Source organism: Molothrus ater, chromosome 1 (genome assembly GCF_012460135.2).
Source record: "Molothrus ater isolate BHLD 08-10-18 breed brown headed cowbird chromosome 1, BPBGC_Mater_1.1, whole genome shotgun sequence".
Taxonomy (NCBI): domain Eukaryota; kingdom Metazoa; phylum Chordata; class Aves; order Passeriformes; family Icteridae; genus Molothrus; species Molothrus ater.
This window is the reverse complement of record NC_050478.2, coordinates 83,006,559-83,028,768: the sequence shown is the minus strand read 5'-3', so window position 1 is coordinate 83,028,768 and position 22,210 is coordinate 83,006,559. Positions and strand designations below refer to the sequence as shown.

General features: G+C 36.2%; 1 protein-coding gene across 1 annotated transcript in view; it reads right to left on the bottom strand.

Moving 5' to 3' along the window:
• Window positions 1-22,210, bottom strand: part of ABCA13 (ATP binding cassette subfamily A member 13) — a 170,186-nt gene that overhangs the window by 84,483 nt on the left and 63,493 nt on the right. The window contains 11 exon segments of the mRNA XM_054515921.1: window positions 2,186-2,276; window positions 8,167-8,397; window positions 8,788-8,945; window positions 9,678-9,874; window positions 12,085-12,303; window positions 13,170-13,359; window positions 16,096-16,233; window positions 17,621-17,755; window positions 18,810-18,879; window positions 19,805-20,134; window positions 21,321-21,435. Coding sequence (XP_054371896.1) covers window positions 2,186-2,276; window positions 8,167-8,397; window positions 8,788-8,945; window positions 9,678-9,874; window positions 12,085-12,303; window positions 13,170-13,359; window positions 16,096-16,233; window positions 17,621-17,755; window positions 18,810-18,879; window positions 19,805-20,134; window positions 21,321-21,435 — 1,874 coding nt within the window.

The window sequence follows — 22,210 nt, the reverse complement described above, 5'->3', positions numbered from 1 at the left end:
AGCATCATAGAGGCTGCTATGAAGAAATGTAACTCAATTCCAATAAGACACAGTACACTAAGACACTGTAAAACATAACTAGAAATTATCTCAGCTCTAACTTCAGTGAGATACTGTCATATTTTGCTGAAATAATGTCTCTTGTGTGTTTTTGGCATTGGTGGTCAGCCTAAATCAAATACTGATTTTCTGCAGTTTCATTTAAGAAGAGACATACACACCTCTCTGCTAAGCCTCCTTGTCCAGGAGACATTAGACAACATTTTGATTTCTGCACAATCCTGACACCTCAAGAGCTCAGCAGCATTAAAGGATAGCCAACACCCCTGCTTGAGCTCAGATCTGTGCTTTGTGAAAGCATCTCTCTAGCCTAAATTCTTTTACAAATCAAATAGCAGCATCCTGTGATCTCCTCAATAATCCCAGCTGCTTGCTCTAAGGGGTTTTGAAAATTCATTTGACTACTCTGACAAAAGAAAGTTTGACTGCCTTTGAACCTGCTTTCAAAGACAAAGTTATACAAGTCAAGCTATTGCCCATGGAGTATTCTGGTTAACTTTGACAATGATGGATACCTTTCATGACCATTTCCCAGATCCCTTATGCCTACATTTCACAACTGTCCTTAATGATGAATGACAGTCATCTGCAATGAATGACAATTTTCCAGTACTCTCATCCCCAAAGAAATGGCATTATCATCACATATTCTTGCTATAATTTATCAGGGTGAAAAAATACAGAGTCTCTGATTACTCAATTCTTTATTAATGTAATAACTTAAACAAATACTTCTTTATACATTTTGAGATGAAGATAGGAAAGTATATCAAGTTCTTCAGTAGAATATACTGTCTTCATTACTTTAGGAACTGTAAATCTTACTCTTTAATGAAAATGTAATGTGGAAAAGATAGATTGTTATGATTTGAAACTAGTTCAGATGTCCTAGCTGAATCTTGAATAAATAAATTGACCCTTATAAAATAAGAGATATTCAAAACTGTGTTTTGAAGAGAAGTCTCATTCTCACCATTGAAAAAGTGGCAATTTTATTTGCTTAGTGTGGTTGTTTGAGTTTTATACACTTACATCTTCACTGATTCAAGATGGAATAGCCCAGCAAACATACCCTGTGGAAAAAGTCAACTATTCAAGCTTGCACTTTGTGAGAAAAGGTCTCACCTTAGACCACCATTTTTGGCAATGATTACTTATTACTGGCAGATTCAATTGAATTTATCTCAACAAATAAAGAAAGCTTGGCTGAAAATTGTTATTTCTGTTACAGTAACATTAAGGGTCCACAGATCAGGGCTTTCCTATGTCTGTACTTTATAAAAACAAAATGAAAAGTATTGCACATAGAACAAAGTTCTTGACATCTAACCAAAGAAAACTATAATCTAAATGTCAATCTTCAAATAGAAACAGGGTAAGTATAGAAGCATGAAAATCCCAGAACCAATGTGAAAACATTTATCAACTTGATGGGCACTGACATTAGAGAACTTGAGTCTTGGATTTTATAATGGCATCACCTTATGATCATTAGTGATGATTAGTCATTCTTCTTATGAAGAGAATTTTTAAAAGAGAAAAATCTTCCTGCATTTTCAGAAGCACTTGGAAGGACCTCCTCCCAGGCTTGCAGGGCAAAAAAAGAGAAATATGAAGGGTTTTTCCTTAAAACAAGATGTAAAGGAACCTAAAATAACATGGGACTTAAGAAGATGAATTATCTACTCCAAGGGGAACCAGCTTTTTATTTCTTCCTTTGAATTGTATGTGGATGAACATGAATGTACTTTTCTTAGAGTGTAGAGATTTTATACCTGTGGTATATGTCTGTAATATTTATCCATTTTCAGTATGAGACAAAGGGGATAATTAGTTTCCAGGGACTGGTACAAAGCAGTAAGTCAATGCTGCTGCAGTGAGAGAACGCATGTGTCCACAAAAGGGTGGGAAGATGACTGTGAAGAGATAGAGGTAAATCACAGCAGACACAGAAAAACTACTTCCCGAGGCAGACACACAAAAAAGAAATTACCAGATGGCAGCAAGAAGTATTCTCCATTTGCTTGCGCATTCCTCACTTTTGGGAACTTTGTGTGTGTTTACATTTGTGGTTTTGATCTCTATAAATCTAGTTGCTTCAGAAGGCACATCATTGTGTACTTACGGACTGGTTCAGCACCATTTGTATGGTCTAGGTGTGCTGCCTGTGGAACATAGGGCATCTTCTCCGAGTCCTGCAGCAGCTTCAGAAAAACCTTTCATGAAAGTAGAAAAAAGTACTTTAGAAAAAGTACTTTAGAATCAATTGATTTTCTAAAACTATTTTACATATATATATATATATATATATATTCTAAACCATCCAGACTGTCAGAAATTATTACTGACTGCTGTAAACACCTTACTAGAATATTACTATAAAATTAGTCAAGCGCTCCAGTTAAAATCTTGGGGATAAGGAAAATGAAATAAATGTCAATAGATGCAAAAATCCATGCAAAACATTGCTGACCTATGAACACTTTTATCTGCAAAGATTTTTCAATAGACTGTCTGCCCTTGATTGGCTTTTTATGCCCCTAAGCCTTGGTACATTTTGGAGCTCAGTTACTGCAGTTTCTACCAAGGAAACAGCTTAACTCTCTTCTGATTCTCCAGCTAGAAATCTATGGGCACAACTAGAACTGTTACCAAAGAGTTCTAGTTGTACTAGAGCATCTAAATCTAATGTACAAAATCCTACAGAGCTGAGAACCTACAGATTCCAGGGAATTCACAATGTCTAGGGACACTCAGAAAACGTGCCAGATATGTGCAAGCACATGGACAATAACGTTACTGAAAGACATATAAAGGACAAGGCAATCATCAGAGACAGCCAAGGTGAACAAAGTCTTGTAAAACTAATATTGCAGAGGAGACTGGGCAACAATGTGAGTTTAGTAGCAAAACATTAGCTTGCAAACCCCAAATTGGATAGAGATTATAGGATCCTGTTACCTAAAATCGCCATGAGAAAAACTGAAATTACTTTTCTATAAAAGCAACAATCTAAAACTATGCACTAGCTTGAAATTGAAAGGATTGATTTTTCTAAAGTAGGAGAATGCATGTCAGAAGGGACTTATAGTTAAAATTATAAAAACCCAGCAGAATTCACCAACTTCATAATCATGAGGTCTATTTAAATGCTATATACACTTTCCCTAACAGATGTGTGTCCAACCTACTATTTCTTCCTTAAACGTGTTTCACAGTTCTGTCCACATAAAGCCTGTTGAATTTCATAGACATGCATTCCATTTATCCGTACCTCAGCCTTGCAGAAGCTTTCATAATGAGCCTTATTCACACACTCCCCACTTCTTGTAAGCTCAAAATAAAAACACAAGTAACATTTTCTTATCTTAACCTGAACTGCAATTTAAATAGTGATCTAAGAACCTCAAGTAAAAAGAAAAAAAAATAAAAATTTACAGAAAATACAGGTACCATGAGCATCTCAAAGTAAACAGAAAAAGAACAACCAAATTTTTTTCTTTGTCTTGATCAAAGTTTTCTTTTGCTCTTACCTCTCTGTTTGGGTGGAGCTGCAAGACAGATTATACCCAGAGTGCAACTTTCAGAAATCATTAAGAAACCATTTATTTCTTCCCACAAAAGAATCTGATCTCAGCTATAACAAAGAATTCCTTGTTTCCAAGGAGCTCATACAATAGACAATAAAAACCAGTCAATGTGAAGTACTTTATAGCTCTTGAAAGATATTTCTTGACTTTCTAACGTCTGACTGTTACAAAAACCATATTTTGCTTAGTCAATATAATTGCCATTTAACAGTGGTTATTGATTGCATTTGTTACCTGCCAGCTTTCAGGGAGCAACTTTGGCCATTAACAACTGCAAGACCAGAAATTTCTGGCCTGATATTTCTGTATTAGACCCTGGAGGCAGATCCTGACAGTCTAAAGCCACATTCTAATTTGTTTTCTTGGACCTGTTTGATGACAGCTATGAACACCAATTCTGTCAAACAAACCAAACTAAACTGCAACAACTGAATCACAGAATCACTGAAAGCCCTGTGTTTGAAGGGATCTTCAAAATCGTCTATTTTCAACTCCTCTGCCACGGACAAGAACATATTCCAGTGGACCAGATTCCTCAGAACTGCATACAGCCTAGTCTTGAACAGTTCCAAGGATGGGACATCCAGAGCTTCTCTGGACAACCCAATACACTGCCTCACCACCTTCACAAAATAGAATTTCTTCCTAATGTCTAATTTAAACCTACTGCCCCATGTCCGGTCACTGCATGCTCTTGTGAAAAGTCCCTCTCTGTCTCATAGGCTCCCTTCAGGTACAGAAGGTCACAATTAGGTCACCTCAAAGCCCTCTCCTCTCCCAGCTGAACAATCCTAACTCTCTCAAGCCTTTCCTCAGGGGAGAGGTTCTCCATCCATCTATTCACCTTGGTGGCCTCCTCTGGACTCGTTCCAACAGGTCCCTGTCCCTCATGTGCTGGGTACCCCAGAGCTGGGTGCAGCGCTGCAGGTGGGGTCTCACCAGGGCAAAGCAGAGGGGCAGAATCCCCTCCCTCACCCTGCTGGCCATGCTGCTTTGGATGCAGCTCAGGACACCTTTGGCTTTCTGGACTCTGAGTCACATTGCTGGGCCATGTTCAATCTCTCATCCACCGGCACTCCAAAATCTTCTGGGCAGGGCTGTTCTGACGTGTTCATCCCCAGCCTGTGTTGGTACTGGGGGTTGCCCCGACCCAGGGGCAGCACCTTGAACTTGGTCTTGTTAAACCTCAAGAGATTCCCACGGGCCCAATTCTTGATCCTGTCTAGCTCCCTCCAGATGGCATCGTGTCCTTCAGGTGTGTCAGCCACTTGGTGAAACCACAAACTACATATCTGTGGCTAGGACAGCGCCTACACTACAGAATGTTGCCTGCATATTTTTACTTCAGTGCTAAAATAGCTGCAGACACATTTGCTTATTTAATCTCATTAAGTCACTGTAGAGAGGATGTAGTTAGACCTTAAAAAAATTAAACAAACCCACCAAATGCTTTTCTAATACATTCTCTGTCTGTTGTAGCTTCATTGACAGATACTCTGATAGAGCTATAAAGGCAGAGGGCCACCTGCATTGCCCATTCCTCCCATGGTATCCAGTTTTCAAATATCCTCTTAAGAATAGGAATCATTAGGAACTACATTGTACAGAAGATATGATAATTTACCTGATGTTGAACCAGATATTGTGAACAGAAGTGGCGTTAGCCTAACAATGTTATAAACAGAGTGAGTACCTACTGAAACACACAGGTATGGAAAAGTCAGGATTAGGCACCATGACAAAGAGACAGTGTGTTCTTGCTACATCTAAATGAAGGCATATTCTAGACCTCAGCAGAGCATCTTCTCCCCACATGCCCTAGAAATTCCTGCTTGCTCAGTTAGTCAGAGCATGGTGTTAATGACAGCAAGGTTGTGGGGTGAATCCCCATGTGGGCCATTCTCTTAAGACCTGGACTTGATGACCCTTTTGGGTCCCTTCTAACCCAGAATATTCTGTAAAATTCTGTAATGTAGCCATGATATTTTCTGAAAATCCTTAGGATTTTTTCTCCTGAGAAGCCTCAGGAACGAAATGTAAACAATGGTTATCTGCTACTGTGGAATGCAACAGGTGCATCTGTGATTGGTCTCATGCAGTTGTTTCTACCCAGTCAGCTGGCTCAGACTCTCTGTCCGAGACACAAGCCTTTGTTTTCATTCCTTCTTTTTCTATTCTTAGCTAGCCTTCTGATGAAATCCTTGCTTCTATTCTTTTAGTATAGTTTTAATATAATATATATCATAAAATAATAAATCAGGCCTTCTGAAACATGGAGTCAGATCCTCATCTCTTCCCTCATCCTCATACCCCTGCGAACACTGTCACACTGTAATTCTCTGAATTAAATTCTATTTAATTTCTGTTTTGACTAGCAAGTCTATATCTGACTAAGGACTTGTCAAGGACAAAAAGTGCTTTCTGTCCTCGAGGAAACAAGTCTAGCCAAATGACAATATTACAGTGAAATAGATTAATGTGGTTGTGCCATCACCAGAACGTGTTGGAGCACCCTGCATCTCACTAGAAGGTGCACATCATTTCAAGGAGGTATATGCCTTTCCCTGGAATGTTTTGATGCAAACTCTCAGATAATTTCAAAAGAAAATAATTTAAAATCAGTACTCAATTAAAAAATTTTGAAACATCTTGTTTTGAAAAGAAGTTACAATTGTTTTGTTCTCCCCTCAAAGAAAAGCAAGAAAGCAATAACCTTTGAAATCTCCAGAGTTGCCAGAAAGTGAAAAAGCATCCTCCAGAGAGCTCTTAGTATATGCTTAATTTAATTAACTAGCCTTCTACTCTCCTTTTGGTTCTACCAACACTTTGGAGTACAAATATTATAAAATATACAAATACAAATGGTTGGAAAAGATATCTAAAGCCTAAATAAGAGCAAATTTAAATTAGTGATATTTAAAGGTGTCAGAAACTGTTAGCACTTTAAGATTCCGTTGAAATATGAATGGAAGTCTATTTTCCCTCAGTGAATGCAATTTTTAGAGAGTGTGAGTGTCCCTCAAAATTAAAAACAATAATGGTGAGTGTATAAGAGGACAAAAAGAAAGAACAAAAAAAATTATAATACATTTCTTCCTTTAAGACCAAGGTTCTTCATTTCCAGATTGAATTGTTTGAATAAATAGTGCTATTATGTGCTATCCTTTTAGTTCCCAATGCAAAGTGGCTTTTGATAAGATAATAGAGAATTTAGGTTGTAATGACAATTAATGATGAGATGCAGAGATGACAGAAATCAACCCAAATTAATGCATTAAATCTTCAAGCTGAAGAATGATACATTAATATCTAATACACATTTACAGATGTTTTAAACTTCCCCTTCACAAAACAGCCAAAAGCAAGCTCTCAACTGAGTCATAGATTCAGCTCACTGAAGAATCATCCTCATATCATGACAACTTCACATTTACTTTATACATGTCAGCTCTGGAAAGTCTTGTGTTATCTCGTGGGGATGTAACCCAAAAGTATTCTTAATATATACATTACCTCCAAATCTATAATGTTGGCAGTGAACAATATTATTACTTATACCATCTTAATCATCCATCTTCTATATGAAAATAAAAACTTTTCAATATTTTTTTACTTGCCTCATAGAATTGTATCACAATGAACCTAATTTACTTCATAAGATTAAATAAAATGTTTATTAAAGTTGTAAATTATGTATGCTAGGAGACATTAGCCTCCTATCATCACTTGAAGTGAAAAAAAATTATTCTAAAGGATCTATAGTACAGTACTTGGATAGTGGTGGTTTAGGGAATCTTGTCATTTCGAAATTATAAATAGGGTAAAAAAAAGTCAAAAAGAAATAACCACTTGCTGACATGGCTATTTACACAGAGCTAAATTCAGAATTATGAAGATGCATAACAGACTCTCTTCCTCTGATCCATTTAGTATATACACACATATACATGTACATATATGTGTGTATATATGTTGATGTATACTTATATCAAAGACTTTGTCTCCCAGTATACACAAAAAATATTCTTTAGGTACTTCATCATACAGTTTGGCTAAGATCTAAGCTTCAGAACTAGTAAGTTGAAATGTATTCTTAGCATTTTTTTTTCAGTCCAAAGAGTCACCTGAGCTGAATCACCAGACTTGAAAGCCCAAAGTTTGTTCCAATGCTATGGGCTTAGGACAACACTGCTTCTCAATGTCAACGACACGTTACATTTCCCTTAAGTTAATGCAGAAAAAAACATTTAAGGGTTACACAGTTCATCAGTCTTCACATTAGATTCTTAGAAGAAAAAAATATGCCATAGTAGAGTGGGTGCTGAAATTAAGAGCAAAGCAAAACTACACAGTATAGATTTTAACTGATTTGGGAGGTTTTGTTTGTTTGTTTGCTTGTGTTTGTTTTTTGGGTTTTTTTGAAAATGTGCTTCTCACAAGAAATTGTGCAATATAAAAGATACAATCAAGATTCTCTAACCAAGAAAATGTCATTACACAGAAAAACTACAAGTACCTCTTCCAAAGTTGTGTCAGAAATGCCATAGCCAGTCACATGTAGATGCTGAAGGCTTTGATCTAAAGCTTGGAAAAGACCTTTAAAAGAGGTCTTATCTGCCCTTTCTGGGATCACATAGGTCAGCTCAGTCCCACTGTTATCTTTCAAGAAGGCTTCTGGAATGTGGGTCTGTACCAGAGAAGTGACCTGAACAATGTGCTTAGGGTCCTGGATTTCAAACACAGAGGGCTATAAAGAAAGAAAGATAATAATGCAGAAAAAATTAAATATTACCAGAAGTATTGGTCTCAATATTAGAATTCATACAGGAAAAAGTCCACTAATGAAACTGCATCACAGCTGGGATACAGAGACTACCTCTCAGGAATAAAGGGCAGTGAGACAAGGTATCAGTATTTAGCTGAAACTGGGCATTTTCAAAGATGCTGTTGCATCCATCTGAATAGCAATAATAATACCATCCACCCAAAACAACCAAGGAAGCCAATAAAAACATGTTTTGCTGGTTCTCTAATAATCCTATTACTAAACATATTACTTCCTTGCAGGGACATACATCTCCCTTAAACTGTACTTGATAGGCACTCTCGAGTTCAGTACAGTACATTTTTAACTTACCTTTTTTATGAGTGTTAGACTGTGTCCCTGGCCATATGTCTCCCTCAGATAAGAGGGAGAGCCACAGCACCTCAGCTGGCCTCGCTGCAGGATGGCAATGCGATCACTGAGCACCTCGGCCTCATCGAGATGGTGAGTGGTAAAGATCAGAGTGCAACCTGCATGACAAAGATTGGTACATGTCTACAAAACCTGGTTTCCAGAGAAACCCCTCACAAGGGTCCTTTAGCCTTGGGGCAACATATTTTCAGGACTCTTTAAAATCTTTACTACACAAACAAAATATGCTGTCAGAATTACAAATTGAGTTACATTCAGTTCTAAACTTTGCCCTGTTTTATCCTTAGCGAAGAGTATTAAGGCTTTAGAACCTCCAGCTGTTCTAAAAGCTTAAGAAATTCCTTAAAATGACATAACAGCAGTGTCTCTTTCAATGGATCACTTGATGTGAGTTACTACAGCTAATTGATTGCTCACTAGCTGAAGAGTTTGCTTCCGACCATCAATTTTAGAATTAGTGTAGCAGACTGACAATGAATATATTTTTATTAGAAGTATATAAGCATCTATATACAGGTATATGCAAAACAGGAAATGGAAACCAGAAAGCAATTTTGGGAAGCTGAAGAAAGGGGAGAAACATCAGGACAGGACTTAGGACTAAGCTCAGTCTTTAAGATTGGGCGTCTTTCTGTGCAATAGTGGATAATTCTTGTAATACCATTTGACTTGCCTTAAAGTTACCAAAATCAACTTAATGTTTCCTCAGAAATGAATGTATTTAGCTTTTGATAATATTTTGAGTACACTTTGACTATCCAGTTTAAATTTATTGAAAAAAAAATACAGAAAAGAAAATAAGAAGCAAACGATGTGCATGAACTTTGTACCAGTTTTGTACTTCAGAAGAACATCCCAGATACTACGGCGAGAACACGGATCTATGCCACTGGTGGGCTCATCCAGAACAACTGTCTTTGAGTTTCCAATAAAGGAGATGGCAATTGACAACCTCCTTTTCATTCCCCCAGAAAGGGCTCCAACAGGTTTGTACTGATGCTGGGATAAATCCACATCTTCCAGAGCTCTTAAATAGGAATACAGAAACAGGACCAATTTGAAAATGCTTTCTAGTCACATTCTGTCCACTCAGAGAACAAGTACTGAAAATTCATTGTAAATGGAAAGCAATAAAATTGCTACCTCTGTCTGATGATATACTTTGGTATCAAAAACAAATAGGAAAAAAAAATCTACCTACAAAGCATAAATGCTTATCATCCTCAGATGCACAGATTTTAAATAATATTGAAAAGGAAAATTTTAAATTAAAGATAATAAAATTAATACTAATTTGTCCAACAACTTCAGCAAACTACAGATTATAACCCCTCTAAATAATAATAAAGACTGCTACTTTTGGGAAATAAACTGATTAGAGATCCCTGAGTAGAATAATATTATGTAGCCAAATTTAATCTAATTCCTATGTTAAGGACTGGGAGATATCTTACAGATGTTTCCAATTCAGCCTTTGCCCTTGCAAGATGCTGGTCTTGCATCTGAGCATGGTATGGAAACATGATTAATAAAGGCAACACTATAAGACCTTTAACTTATTTTTCATCACACTGAGAATACAGTCACTGACCTAAGAGCTTTCAGCTGCTATAAGCTTGGCAAGCAAGACATAGAAGGCTCAACAGTCCTAAGCTAAACTCCTGAATCATTTCAGTGAATATGCAGTCTGTAAGCAATGACATTTACCCTGAGAGTAAATGTCTCATTTTTAAGAGAAATTTTTAAGAGAAATTTCATTAAGAGAAATTTCTCATTTTTAAGAAAACACATTTCAATAGCTGTTCTATAGATATATAGTGAGAAAAATTATTCTTAATCTCTTTAGAAGCCTGCTCTTTTAGCTAATAAAATGAAGCTCTTTTGCTTCATTCTTTTGTTGCCTTTCCAATTTCTCTGAAGTCTTTTAAAAATAATTTTTCTTACTAGCAAGGTCTGCAGAGTTCTGAGTGTTCTCATGTGCCATTAGTACGACGGACTGCTGCTAGAATTACAATTCTGCAGTTTAAGTACATTAAGATACAGAACATTATTTTGCATCAATTTTAAACCATTTACTAAGTTTGTTTTGTCTCTGTAATTCTAGAGAATTCCTTCTGTTGTTTCTGGAGAGAACAGGGTGTCCACACCTGAGTTTGTTCAGATCCAAATTTAAAAGTAACAGCCTTTTGTGATTGCTACCAAAAAGGAAAGCCGCTCTGCCGCAAATGCCTCTACATATGCCTGATTGTACAGCTAAGGAAGAGTCTCATCAACTTGACATTTTTTTCCATTGAAGCATGGAAATGCCCAGCCCTTCTCAGAGTCTAGCATGAGTCAGAAGGTAAATACAGACTTTTTACACTTCCACACTGTTTGAAAAGCATACCTTTTATTTCTGAAGTAGAATAAATGCAGTTTGCTATTAATGAACCAGATTTCAGCTTGTAGAGTTTACTAGTTACTTTAATATACACTAGAAAAAATTAATATCTAGGACTTCAATATAGGACTAAAAAATAGTCCTATATTGAAGAAGTATCAGCACAAAAACACTAGCAAATGTTTTTCACCTGACAACTGGTAAATCCTCTGAGTTCATGTCAGAGCTCTGACTTATTTTTGCTATTGTATTTTTCATTTTTAAACCTCATCATTTCTTAAAAACATTTCAAGGCTGGATTTGGCAAAGGAAAATGAGGTGGCTTATTTAAAAATATTTGTAGCAATCACTGCCTTTACCTGGATTTTCTGGTTTTCTAACCTTTCTTCTGCTGCAGGTGAAGGAATACAGGATAATGAATATATAAAGTAATTTTGTTGATTTATTTAAAAACTCGGGGTAAGCACTGCAGTTTTTTTTCTATCTGCTTCTCCATCAAGGATAGAAGTAAGGCAGACAGCATGAGGTGGAACCCCTGCAACTTTTACAAGGCTAAGCACCTCCACTCCAGTGAAAACATCATTATTTGATGGTTCTGTATACCAGGTTTTTAACAGTTGACAGTTTTAACAATTGACAGTTCCCTCTACAAATATATTCAAGTAATAGTTAGGCACCAGGAAATTTATTTTCAAGTCATGATTTCAGAACATGAAATGTGACAAAAACTCACAAAACCCTGCAGCTTCCATTGTTTTTCCCTTGTAAGTTTTGCATTTTCTCTTTTTTATTTGGGTGGCTTGCAACAGTCATTACCAATTACTTGACAGATTTCAAGAAAAGGAAGGAAAACTCACCCACTGACTTGCTCATCCAACTGTTCTTTTGTCCACCCGGGTGCCTTCACTGAGCCGTAAAGCAGGAGATGCTCTCGCACCGTAAGCGTGTTGAATAGGACATCGTACTGGGGACAAACACCCAGCTCTGCCCTGATGGCAGCCAGCTCTGTCCGTATGTCCTTCCCATCAACAATAATGGTGCCAGAGCTCGGTGGATACAGACCAGTCAACAGGGATCTGATATAAGAAAAGAAAAAAAATCAGCAAGATAACATGCAATTAGTTCATCGCTTAGATATCCTGAGGCATCCTTAGAGTAACACCAATTCAATCAAGTATAGTTGTAGAGACATCACTAATGTTTTGGGTTTGGATTTAGCTACTTTTTTATTTTGGTGGCTTTTTGGGTTTGGAGATTTTTTTGGTTGGTTTGTTTGTTGGTGTGTTTTTTGTTTTGTTTTTTGAACATGATCTCAAGAGTTCTTAATTTCCCTTCTTCCAGAGCAAAATCTTTTTTTTTTTCCCCCAATCAAATATAACAGGTGGTTGTTTCCTTTTCTACATGGGTATTCTGTGAGGACTATTTCCCAGTTAGGTCCCATTCTGTGTCACTGGCTTGATGAAAGCTGATTATAGCTAACAGAAAGGTAAAAACATAAGCTTCTTAGTTGAGACATTTCTAAGGTCATTTTTCATTTTATTACTGTCATTTTTGGTCAACTTCCAAGAAAGTCCCCTGCAACTTCTAGGGACAAAAACACCATAAAATTCCACACTCTTCATGAGATGAGTAAATATAGGTTGCCAAAAAAGAACACTCCTTCAAGATGTCTGGACACATCTCCAACCAGACATGCCCAAGTCCTGCTTAAGCAGTTCCTGGGGTATCATATTATGGTTCTGGTGGCACAGAGGACTCAGTTCTCTACTCATTACATTCCTTTCGTCATAGATATGTACAACCTTCACTTTCCATGTGCTTTGGGGAGTTTATCAAATATTTATTTGGGGGGGAAAAAAAAAGCATAGCAAACAGTTCACAAAATTTTAAACTGAAAAAGCATAGCAGAGATCAGAGTAATAGCATTAAAAGTCAGGCTTACATAACTGTTGTCTTTCCAGCTCCATTAGGTCCCAGGAGTGCTGTTATCTGGCCCTTATGGAAAGTGAGGTTGAGATCTTTAACAGCAGCCTTTTGACCATCCATGTGCTCTTTGGTGAGGGACAGCAGCACAACACCAATGGTGGTGGCTCCTTCAGTGCAAGGGACTTTCCATCCCTGAGGTGCTGGGTCTGCGTGGGGAAGAGTAGCAGAACAAGCAGGTTGCTGAATCTAAACATGTGTTTGTGCATAAAAGGAATAACAAAATTAGTTAACTTCTGCTATCATTTACCAAGGCCTAGAACAGACATTCAAATTGACTGAACTGACACAAACTACACTGAAATGAAAGATACCATGCCAATTAATATTCGCTAAGAATTTGGCCCATTTGTTACGCCGAGTTATGTGCATGTCTATATATATCTTGATAAAGTCATAAAATGGTTGCTATATTTTATTTCTAGTAAAAAAATACTTATAATAACATTACTTGAATCATTTTTTATGTCCATAAGCATTAGAATATTCTAACTGTGTAAGCTACTTCATATATGTCATCCAGTTTCAGGCACACAATATTGACATAATAGTCACAGGCACAGGCAGTTAATCTCCTCAATCCCCCTCAGTCAACTAAGCAAAGCAGATCTCTGAAACTATTCAGAGCAGCAGCCTAGTCCAAGCATAATTCAAGGTGCTCAAGGCAAGCAGATATCCAACAGTGTTCTTGCTGTGAGGTAATATCCTCAGCAAATTGAGATGCCATGTGACACCAATGAAGTTGCCTTCCTTTCCATGTCAGGTTTGCACTACTTTCCAAACAAGAGCACAGTCAACCAGCAGCCCCATTACATTATTCATGTTTAATATTTTATTGACTCATTACTACTTAGAGATCTGGCAGTGAGTTGGTTTATTTTATTTTTAAGCAAAGGCAAGCCAGATTGCAATGTTAATCCAAAGAAACAAACTTTTATGCCTGAGAATTATGAGAAGAGAGAATTATTCTATGCATATACATACACATAAGATATTTATGGTTTATAGTTATATTCTTTGCAATACTTTTACGTAAATAAAATGCAAACATTACAAGAAGAGAGAATTAACCTCTACATGAAAAGCTTGAATAATATAAATCAAATTATAAATTTTAAAAAACATAATTATTTCAAAGATTGGTTTGTTTACGCTGTGAATGAAGAAGTTGTTTTGCTGCTTTCACACTCAATTTTAAGCTTCTGGCAAAAATTCATTCTAAACTTGAGGTCACTTGCTAGCAAGATACTACCAGCAGTTGTGACACTACTAAGATCTCCTACCCATGCACCTCTCTTCTAGGAACCTCTCTGCTGTTTCCTAAATTTGCATCCTTTAAATTAACAAAAAAGCATTCAAGAGCAGAGGGGCGTCAGACAATGCAGCTCAGGAAAGACTCAAGAAAGAGAGCTCCAAGTTACTTGCAGCACTGAACTGATTACCCTGAGACTTCTCCAAAGGGGAGCTCCAAGTGGGAACACAGCACCCTGGTCACTGCCAGCCCTGTTGCAGTTGTAGTTCCAGCTGGTAGGACCTACACTCCCAGCTCTTCCCTCACACACCTCCGATTTCCTAAATGTTCTCCATGCCCCTGGGACCAGCTCTTACCTGGGCTGTATGGAACAAGGGAAGAAATTGCCTGGAAACAAGTCACTTTGCTCTTCCTAGAAAATCCTTCATGGCTGCATTTATCCTATTGTCGGTACAACGGCACACAATTCTTTTAAAGGACAGCAAGCTCCTTTGCTGCAGACAGTGTTACCATTCACACACAGTTTGCTATCAACCACATGGCATGAGGAAATTGCTTAAATAACTTGAGCCAGAAACCACACTAAAACTGGTCAGGCAGAGAAGTTTACATCTTTGTTTTCTGCACATTATGTGGTGAACCCAGGAAACACGGGAAAGCTTCATTTTATGTAAGAACCAAACACAATTGTGTTAACGAAATGGACTTGTTCCAAATTGCAGAAATTCAGACAAAACTCATACAAATAATTTTTCCACAAGTGTTAAAAATGAACCTCAAGACATTTTGAAGTCTGCTCCAATCTAGGAGACACCTGTATGTAAAAGCGCTGAGTTATTCAGCTTCTTCACCTATGCTACAGACAACTGAATAATTTCTAAGACATTGGAACTCCCAAAATAAGCACAACAACCCATCATGTTGTTCTAAGGCCCAAGATGGAATGCAGGTGAGAGTGACTTACTCCTTCATTTCCAAAACCTAAACTAAATGTGGGAACATCCTTAAAGGAACTGGAGAGGGGGGGAAAAGGTTAAAAAATCTGAATTAATTGTAAGCAAGTGAACATACATAGAAGAGCAGTGAAATTATCTCTATGCTGGAAAAAAATTAGGTACAATAACAGCTTTCTAGACAAATGGCTAAGAAGCAGAGACAGAAAGAACAGTGATTATAAAAGAGGGAAATTAGAAACAGAAGGGAAAGAAATGAACAAAGTTAATTTTTCCACTGAAACAAGAAGCAAATTTTAAAAAAAGTTAATAAAGTCCAGCACATTTGGGATTCATTGAGAGTATGAAAGGGTTCAGTGGCTTCCAAAAGATCCAAACAATGCAAAGTGGCAATACACTGGGAGAGGATGAACCCAAGAGATACTTATTTGACATCTTTCAAAGAGTTTTCTTAAATATTTCTGTACAATAGTTTTCACAGAATAAATCAATCATTACAGGGGGTAGCAAAGTGAAACACTTACTATATAATATTCACAGTATATATTATATAATGAAAGAGAGAAAGGGATAAGCTCTAAACATATAATACAGGACCAAGCAATGATAAAAGCAGATTGACTATGACTAGTACATCATTCAGAAAAAAAAGCCATTGTTCAAATTCTATTACTACAAACCTTTTTCTTGGAAGTTTTGATTGAAGAAAAACATATTAGAATTCAGATAATGTCTCTTGCTTCTCTCTGTACCACACAGGTTCTTCCAGTAGGAAAGAGTAAAGGGAAAGTACCACCGGTTCTTCAATCCAAATTTTCCTATATTAGAATTATGATATAAACTGTTGAAAAGTTTATAGTCATTTTGCATCTGTTTGTAGACTAAAGTGTCCTATTATTGCTTACAATGAGTTGGTTACACCATTTAATTAGCCCAAATACTTTTCTTTACTTAAAAATGTTAATAAAGTGTAAAAAAGTCATTTGGTCATAAAACCAGGTCCTTCCATAAACTAATCAGGCCTCAGTGATGTTTTACCCCATCTCCAAATCAGCTTCAAAGTGTAACAGAATCATAGACCTATCATAATCTTGCAACCCATAGGGAAGAAAATGCACCAAATAGCCTGCCAAGAGAAAGAGCCTTTTTTTTATTATAAAAATAGTCCGTTGCACCACTTCTTCCATTAATATCTGCAACACACAAACAAATCAGGCACCAAAAGAAACACTTATTGTGGCACATAAACAAAAAGGGCAAAAACACAGTCCTATGTACAAACTAATCTTTGGCAGTGCCTGATCTTTTCAGGCATTACATACCCATCGCACAATACACACGCTCTCTGTTTGGAGTGTCATTACATGGACACTGAAGGGCAAGTGTCAATTCAAGATAAAGATTTTTAAATTCAGTTGCATATTCCACCCACCCCTATCTTTCAAGGCAAAATTTAATTTTAATTTAATAAACAAAAAATACAAAGTAGCCAGAAGAAAAAGTGACATATGCAAATCAGAGGAAAGATATATCATCAGAGGAAAGGTAAAACATACAGTGAGGCATGAGGCCATGATTCAAAATACATCAACCAACTCAATAAGACTTATAAAACTTGGTTAATGAAAAAATTTAAATAACCACACCACTACTTTCTGAAAATATACTTGAAAATCAATTTGTTTTCTCTATACACTGGACTATGGACTGATTGGGAACAAGATACAGTTACTGTGCTGTCTGAAATTTTTTTGATCTGAAACATGCTGTTGTTCATGGGTTTCAGCCCAGGTACTGAGAGGAGATTCACCATTTTTCCAGGAAATTTTGCTTCTAGACTAAGCTCTCTTACTGTGAAGATCCAATAAATTCCTAATTCTATCAAATATTTGTCATACCCATCTGCAAACGAAAGATATTTCATGCCTGGCTACAAATTCTAGTCCATGTGTTAGCACTAGTCAGTATTTATATATTTAGGAAGATGTTGTTTCCCAGTCCCTAAAGAAAGACAGTTTTGCAGAACAGAACCATAACTCAGAAAAATACATATTTTTGTTTTATCTGCATAAAACCAAGAAAGACAATGCCACAATAAGTGTTTCCTATGGTGACTGAATGTTTACATTGTGAAGACATTAATGGATGAATAATATTAAATAAATTCTTCAAAAACATGAAATAAGAACAAGCCCATGGTCTTACCAGGAAAAATATTGCTGAAATACCAGCCACCAACAAAATATAAAATGGAGTCAAAAAACATCATCCAGCACATCCATCCAAAGGTCATGTATCCTCCTTGTGCCGTTGACTGGTGCACATTATCCCACTGAATTCCTGGTAGTAATAATAATGATTTTTTTAAAGGTCAAAGCTAGATCAACACAGCATTAAAGAGCACAAACACATCAACAAAACACAACTGGCACAAACACACTTCTGGGCATTTAAGCACTGGCACAAGACAAACCATAGTTAATAATAGAAATCCTAATGAACAGAAAAAAATTACTATGCCTCTATAAGCCTGTGTTTAGAACAGCAGGTGACAGTGCTGCTGGGATAATGTAGAGAAGATGTTGAAAGGGTTGTTTATGAAGTTTTAGCTGGCCCTTAATTTGGCAAAAGAAAAAGAACTACAACACTGACAAAATGAATCAGGCTTTGAGCCACTCTACTAATATAAAGAAAAGGATTACACAAAGTTTAATATCATTTCTACAATGCTAAATCTGAAGATTTAAATCTGTGAATTCTAACTAAGAAGCATAGTGTACATTTACTGCATTTAGAGGTAAACATGAATGAACTCACTGAATAATTGCTTCATAAGATTATTACATTGCAGAAGACACTAAAGGAAAAAAGAAGGTGCAAACACCAGTGCTACAGAAAGCTACCATTCTGCTAAATTGAAAACAAGAGCAACAAAGTTGTAAATTTATTTTAAAAATTGCATTTTTTAAACTGCAAATGCCACTTTGTTTGCAGTACAGTGGATCATGATATTCCTTCTACAATTCTTTTTCCGCAGTTGTCAAGGAAAGTTGTTTCTCCCAAAACACATTTTGCCCTTCCTTCAAAAAAGATGGGTCATTTTGATGAAGCATCTGGTGGGAAATTTAAGTAATATATTCTGCAACTGTCTCTTCCACTCTTACAAACTGTTGTACCATTATGACAATTTTTCAATAGTTTGAAACATCCACTGTTATGAATATTGTTCTTGCCGTAATACTAAAAAAAAGGATTGCATCCATTAATATAATACCTGAACTTGTTCCAGCTTATTAATTTATTAGAGATTTTTTCAGAACAGATTGAAAAACATTTCCAACTGTAGTTTTTGAAATAATAATTACAAAACTTTTCTCCTAACCAAAGACCTTACCTATTTCTTGGCCCTCAAAATATGTAATGAAAAATATTCCTTGCCCAAAGGCTGTTGTAGACAGAAGACACTGCAATATCACAGAAAGAGTAGGTAAACATCAAATAAAAACATGCTCTTATCAAGTTCCATGAAATAAAATATATTGTGATAATCATGCACAAACTAAATAGACCTTTTTTTTCCTCCACACAGGTTAATGGTTGCTATTTCATTTTATGTTTTAACCATACTTCCCCATAAACCTTAGTAGTATTTGCTCCACCTAACAGAGCTCCACTGACCTAGTTATTAATACTGGAAAGCGTTACTTTATCTGACCAACTGAGACTGAAAAAATGAGCATTTTTTAACAATGTATGAATTATTCCACCAGCCTAATTTAGTGAGTTATTTTGAAATAGTGAAGCCATAATGTGTGAAATATGGTTTTCTTTATATGATGGTGATACTTTATGTCACTTTCAGGGATGTGGTATTTTAGGACAGTACAAAGACATAAAACAGGCTATGGAATACATAGAACAGGAAAAGACCTGAAAGAACCTACACCAAAGAAACACATACCTCAGATTATATGGTTGGACAAATTTCTGATCTATTCTCCAATTATATTAACAGAAAATCAATCACTAGTTTTTTTCCCAACAAATAATGACTTTGAGAAGTGAAATGTCATCAGCTGATCTTGAAAACTCACTAACGTTACAAATATTTTGAAGTCAAGACATTAAGAGAACTCATGGGTATGAGGAATGAAACGTCCTGATATGTTCTGTAGATTTACAAAATTACCCTGGCACATTATTTTTCATTCTTTTCTACCTTCTAAATTTTTTCTCAGTTGGAGATTTATTAGTGTGATTTATTTCCAATAATCACAAAAGCAAACAGAAACATGGGAAAAAAGAAATACATTATGGTCTGAAGTTTTGAAACTACAGAAATTCACAACATAGTTGGAGGAGAAAAATTAGAAAAGAAGACATATTTACCATTATAATCTGGTTGGTGAAACTCAGCTGGTTCTGCAAGACCAACAAAACTATGTAGGGTAAAAAGCTGATCATATAGACAAGGCTGGCACACAGAGCTGCTGTATCGGCACTGCTGAAAAACGCTCCCAAAAAGTAGCTTAACATGATGACTGTAACTCCAAATTCCAGGAGAAAAAGGAAGATAAGGAAGCCATTGCTATAAACAAAGATACCACTTGCTTTTAAAATGATGGCCAGAGCACAGCTGCTTACTGTGAGCACAATGACATTCTCCAAAAACCAAGCAAAGAAATGAATGGCCGGATACACACCCATTGTCTTCATATACTGCAAGACAACAGAGCAAAGAGAGTTAGAATCAGGAAACAAACTTTCTTTTCCTTTTTCTGTTTTAAACAAAACATTTTGTCACTGAGACACTATCAGCTTCTCAAAGGATGTCATCTTCCCCTTAAATTTCTTGTTTCTTTGCCCTTGTGCTGTGCTCTCTCCTGGATCAGACATGTTATTGAGCAGATCAGGCTCTGAGGTCATCACACATGAGCAGAAGGAATCACCAGGCTCAGCAAAACTCTCTTTTGCATAGGGTTTCAAAAACAGATGTCAGATTACTTCCAGCTAGGGAAGGATTTTGCCTTTTTATACTCTAAAAAGTACTGAGAATATCCACAGCAATATATATACAAATATATTTTCCTCAGCCTAAAAGAGGCATATAGTTTGTAACCTTTATGTATTACCAGGCAAATAATAATTTACCCAGGTATGAAGTACATCCCTCTTTTTCTAAAAAAATGCTTTTGGATACAATCTAATAAAACCTTTGAAGCAGTTCTCATAAGATCATCAAAATTATTATTAAGTTGATTTAATATTTTGGAGCATTAGAAAAGTTTACAGTACAACAGGAAGATTAGAGAAATTAAATAATTCCTTAATAATTCCACAAATTAAAAATCTTACTCAAGAAGTAATTCTGCTGATACAGTGAAATCAGTGTAATTCTTTAAAAAGTGTATTTTTCCCTAAAGAAAATGTACCACAAAGACCCCATCCTTCCAAATGCTCAGCACCTGTGAAGACTAGCTGTTGATAGAAGCAAATTGTCTCCTTATTTTTGGTTTGCAATTTCCCTTTTATTTCTGGTAATAACACAGTTCATAACAAATTTTTAACTTATTTTAGGTAGCTTTATCATGGCTGACTACATAGAGCAAAATATGAAAAAGAATCCAAAACAAAAATCATTCTAATCACAAGGTCTTCCCAAATAACACTTTCCAGCTTCAACTTTTGCTTGTTGCTTTTTGTCTCATGGACAATATTTGCATACTGATGCTCAAATAATGTTTTGAAACTGAGTTGGCAGCTAGAACTAGAGCCTAATGCCCAGAGGAAACAAGTGAAAACAAAGCCATCTGGATTATGAGTACCTAAAAGTACCTCACAAGTTTTGTATTTCAGTGCACCTAAATGAATAAATTTTCTTTTTAGAGGTTAATCTGCCTCTTACCTCTTCAAGATGAATTTCCCTTTCATAAACCAGTTTGCGAACCATGCCAGCAACTGAAACCATCCATGTTAACATCATCATAAGTGGGAAAAAAAACCCTATGTTGTTCAAGAATCTATGAAAGAAGAAATTTGAAGAGTTGTCAGCCCACAAAGGTAAACTATTTTCTAGCAGAATGTTAATATGTTAATACTGGAACTGTTCTCAAAATAAGATCTGACATGAACAATAAGATTTATTCCTGACCTGGTTAGAATTACTTTTTTTTAATGTAACAATCTAAATGTATGTACTAGTACAATATTATTGTAGTAATTTTATATATTATAGTATTTTAACATACAGCTGATATAATTACTCTTTAGGGCTTCATTCAAAGTCAAACAAAATTCAGATATCTGTCAATGGCAAAGTAATATATTTGAACATCAAGGAATAACATGACCCAGTCAATTTTCACTCCACTTTAACAAATTTGTTACCATTGACTAATTTCAAAATCTAATAGTTGGGATGTTTTGGTGGTTTTACAGAGAACAACCTTACCCTTTTGCCTCATCAACTTCACCCTTCAAGGGACCAATTAACAGTTTGTATATAGAACAACTAAGGATTTAAAAGGGATCTCTTACAATAATTTAAGCTAATTGCACAATATGTTGACACGGCCACTGTTCAGCAGACTACATCACACTATGACTGCAAACATTTTGTAAGGGGTCACTTGACAAACAATGTACAACATGTTATGTTAAACACAGCTGTTGGGCAATATTTGCTATACTGTAATACTCTGGTATTGAATATTCCTGTTCAAGACTGTGCAGAGATATACATTCAGCCACTGAAAAGTGGGAACCTAGTAGGATCCCAAGTTCTGTAGAACTAAT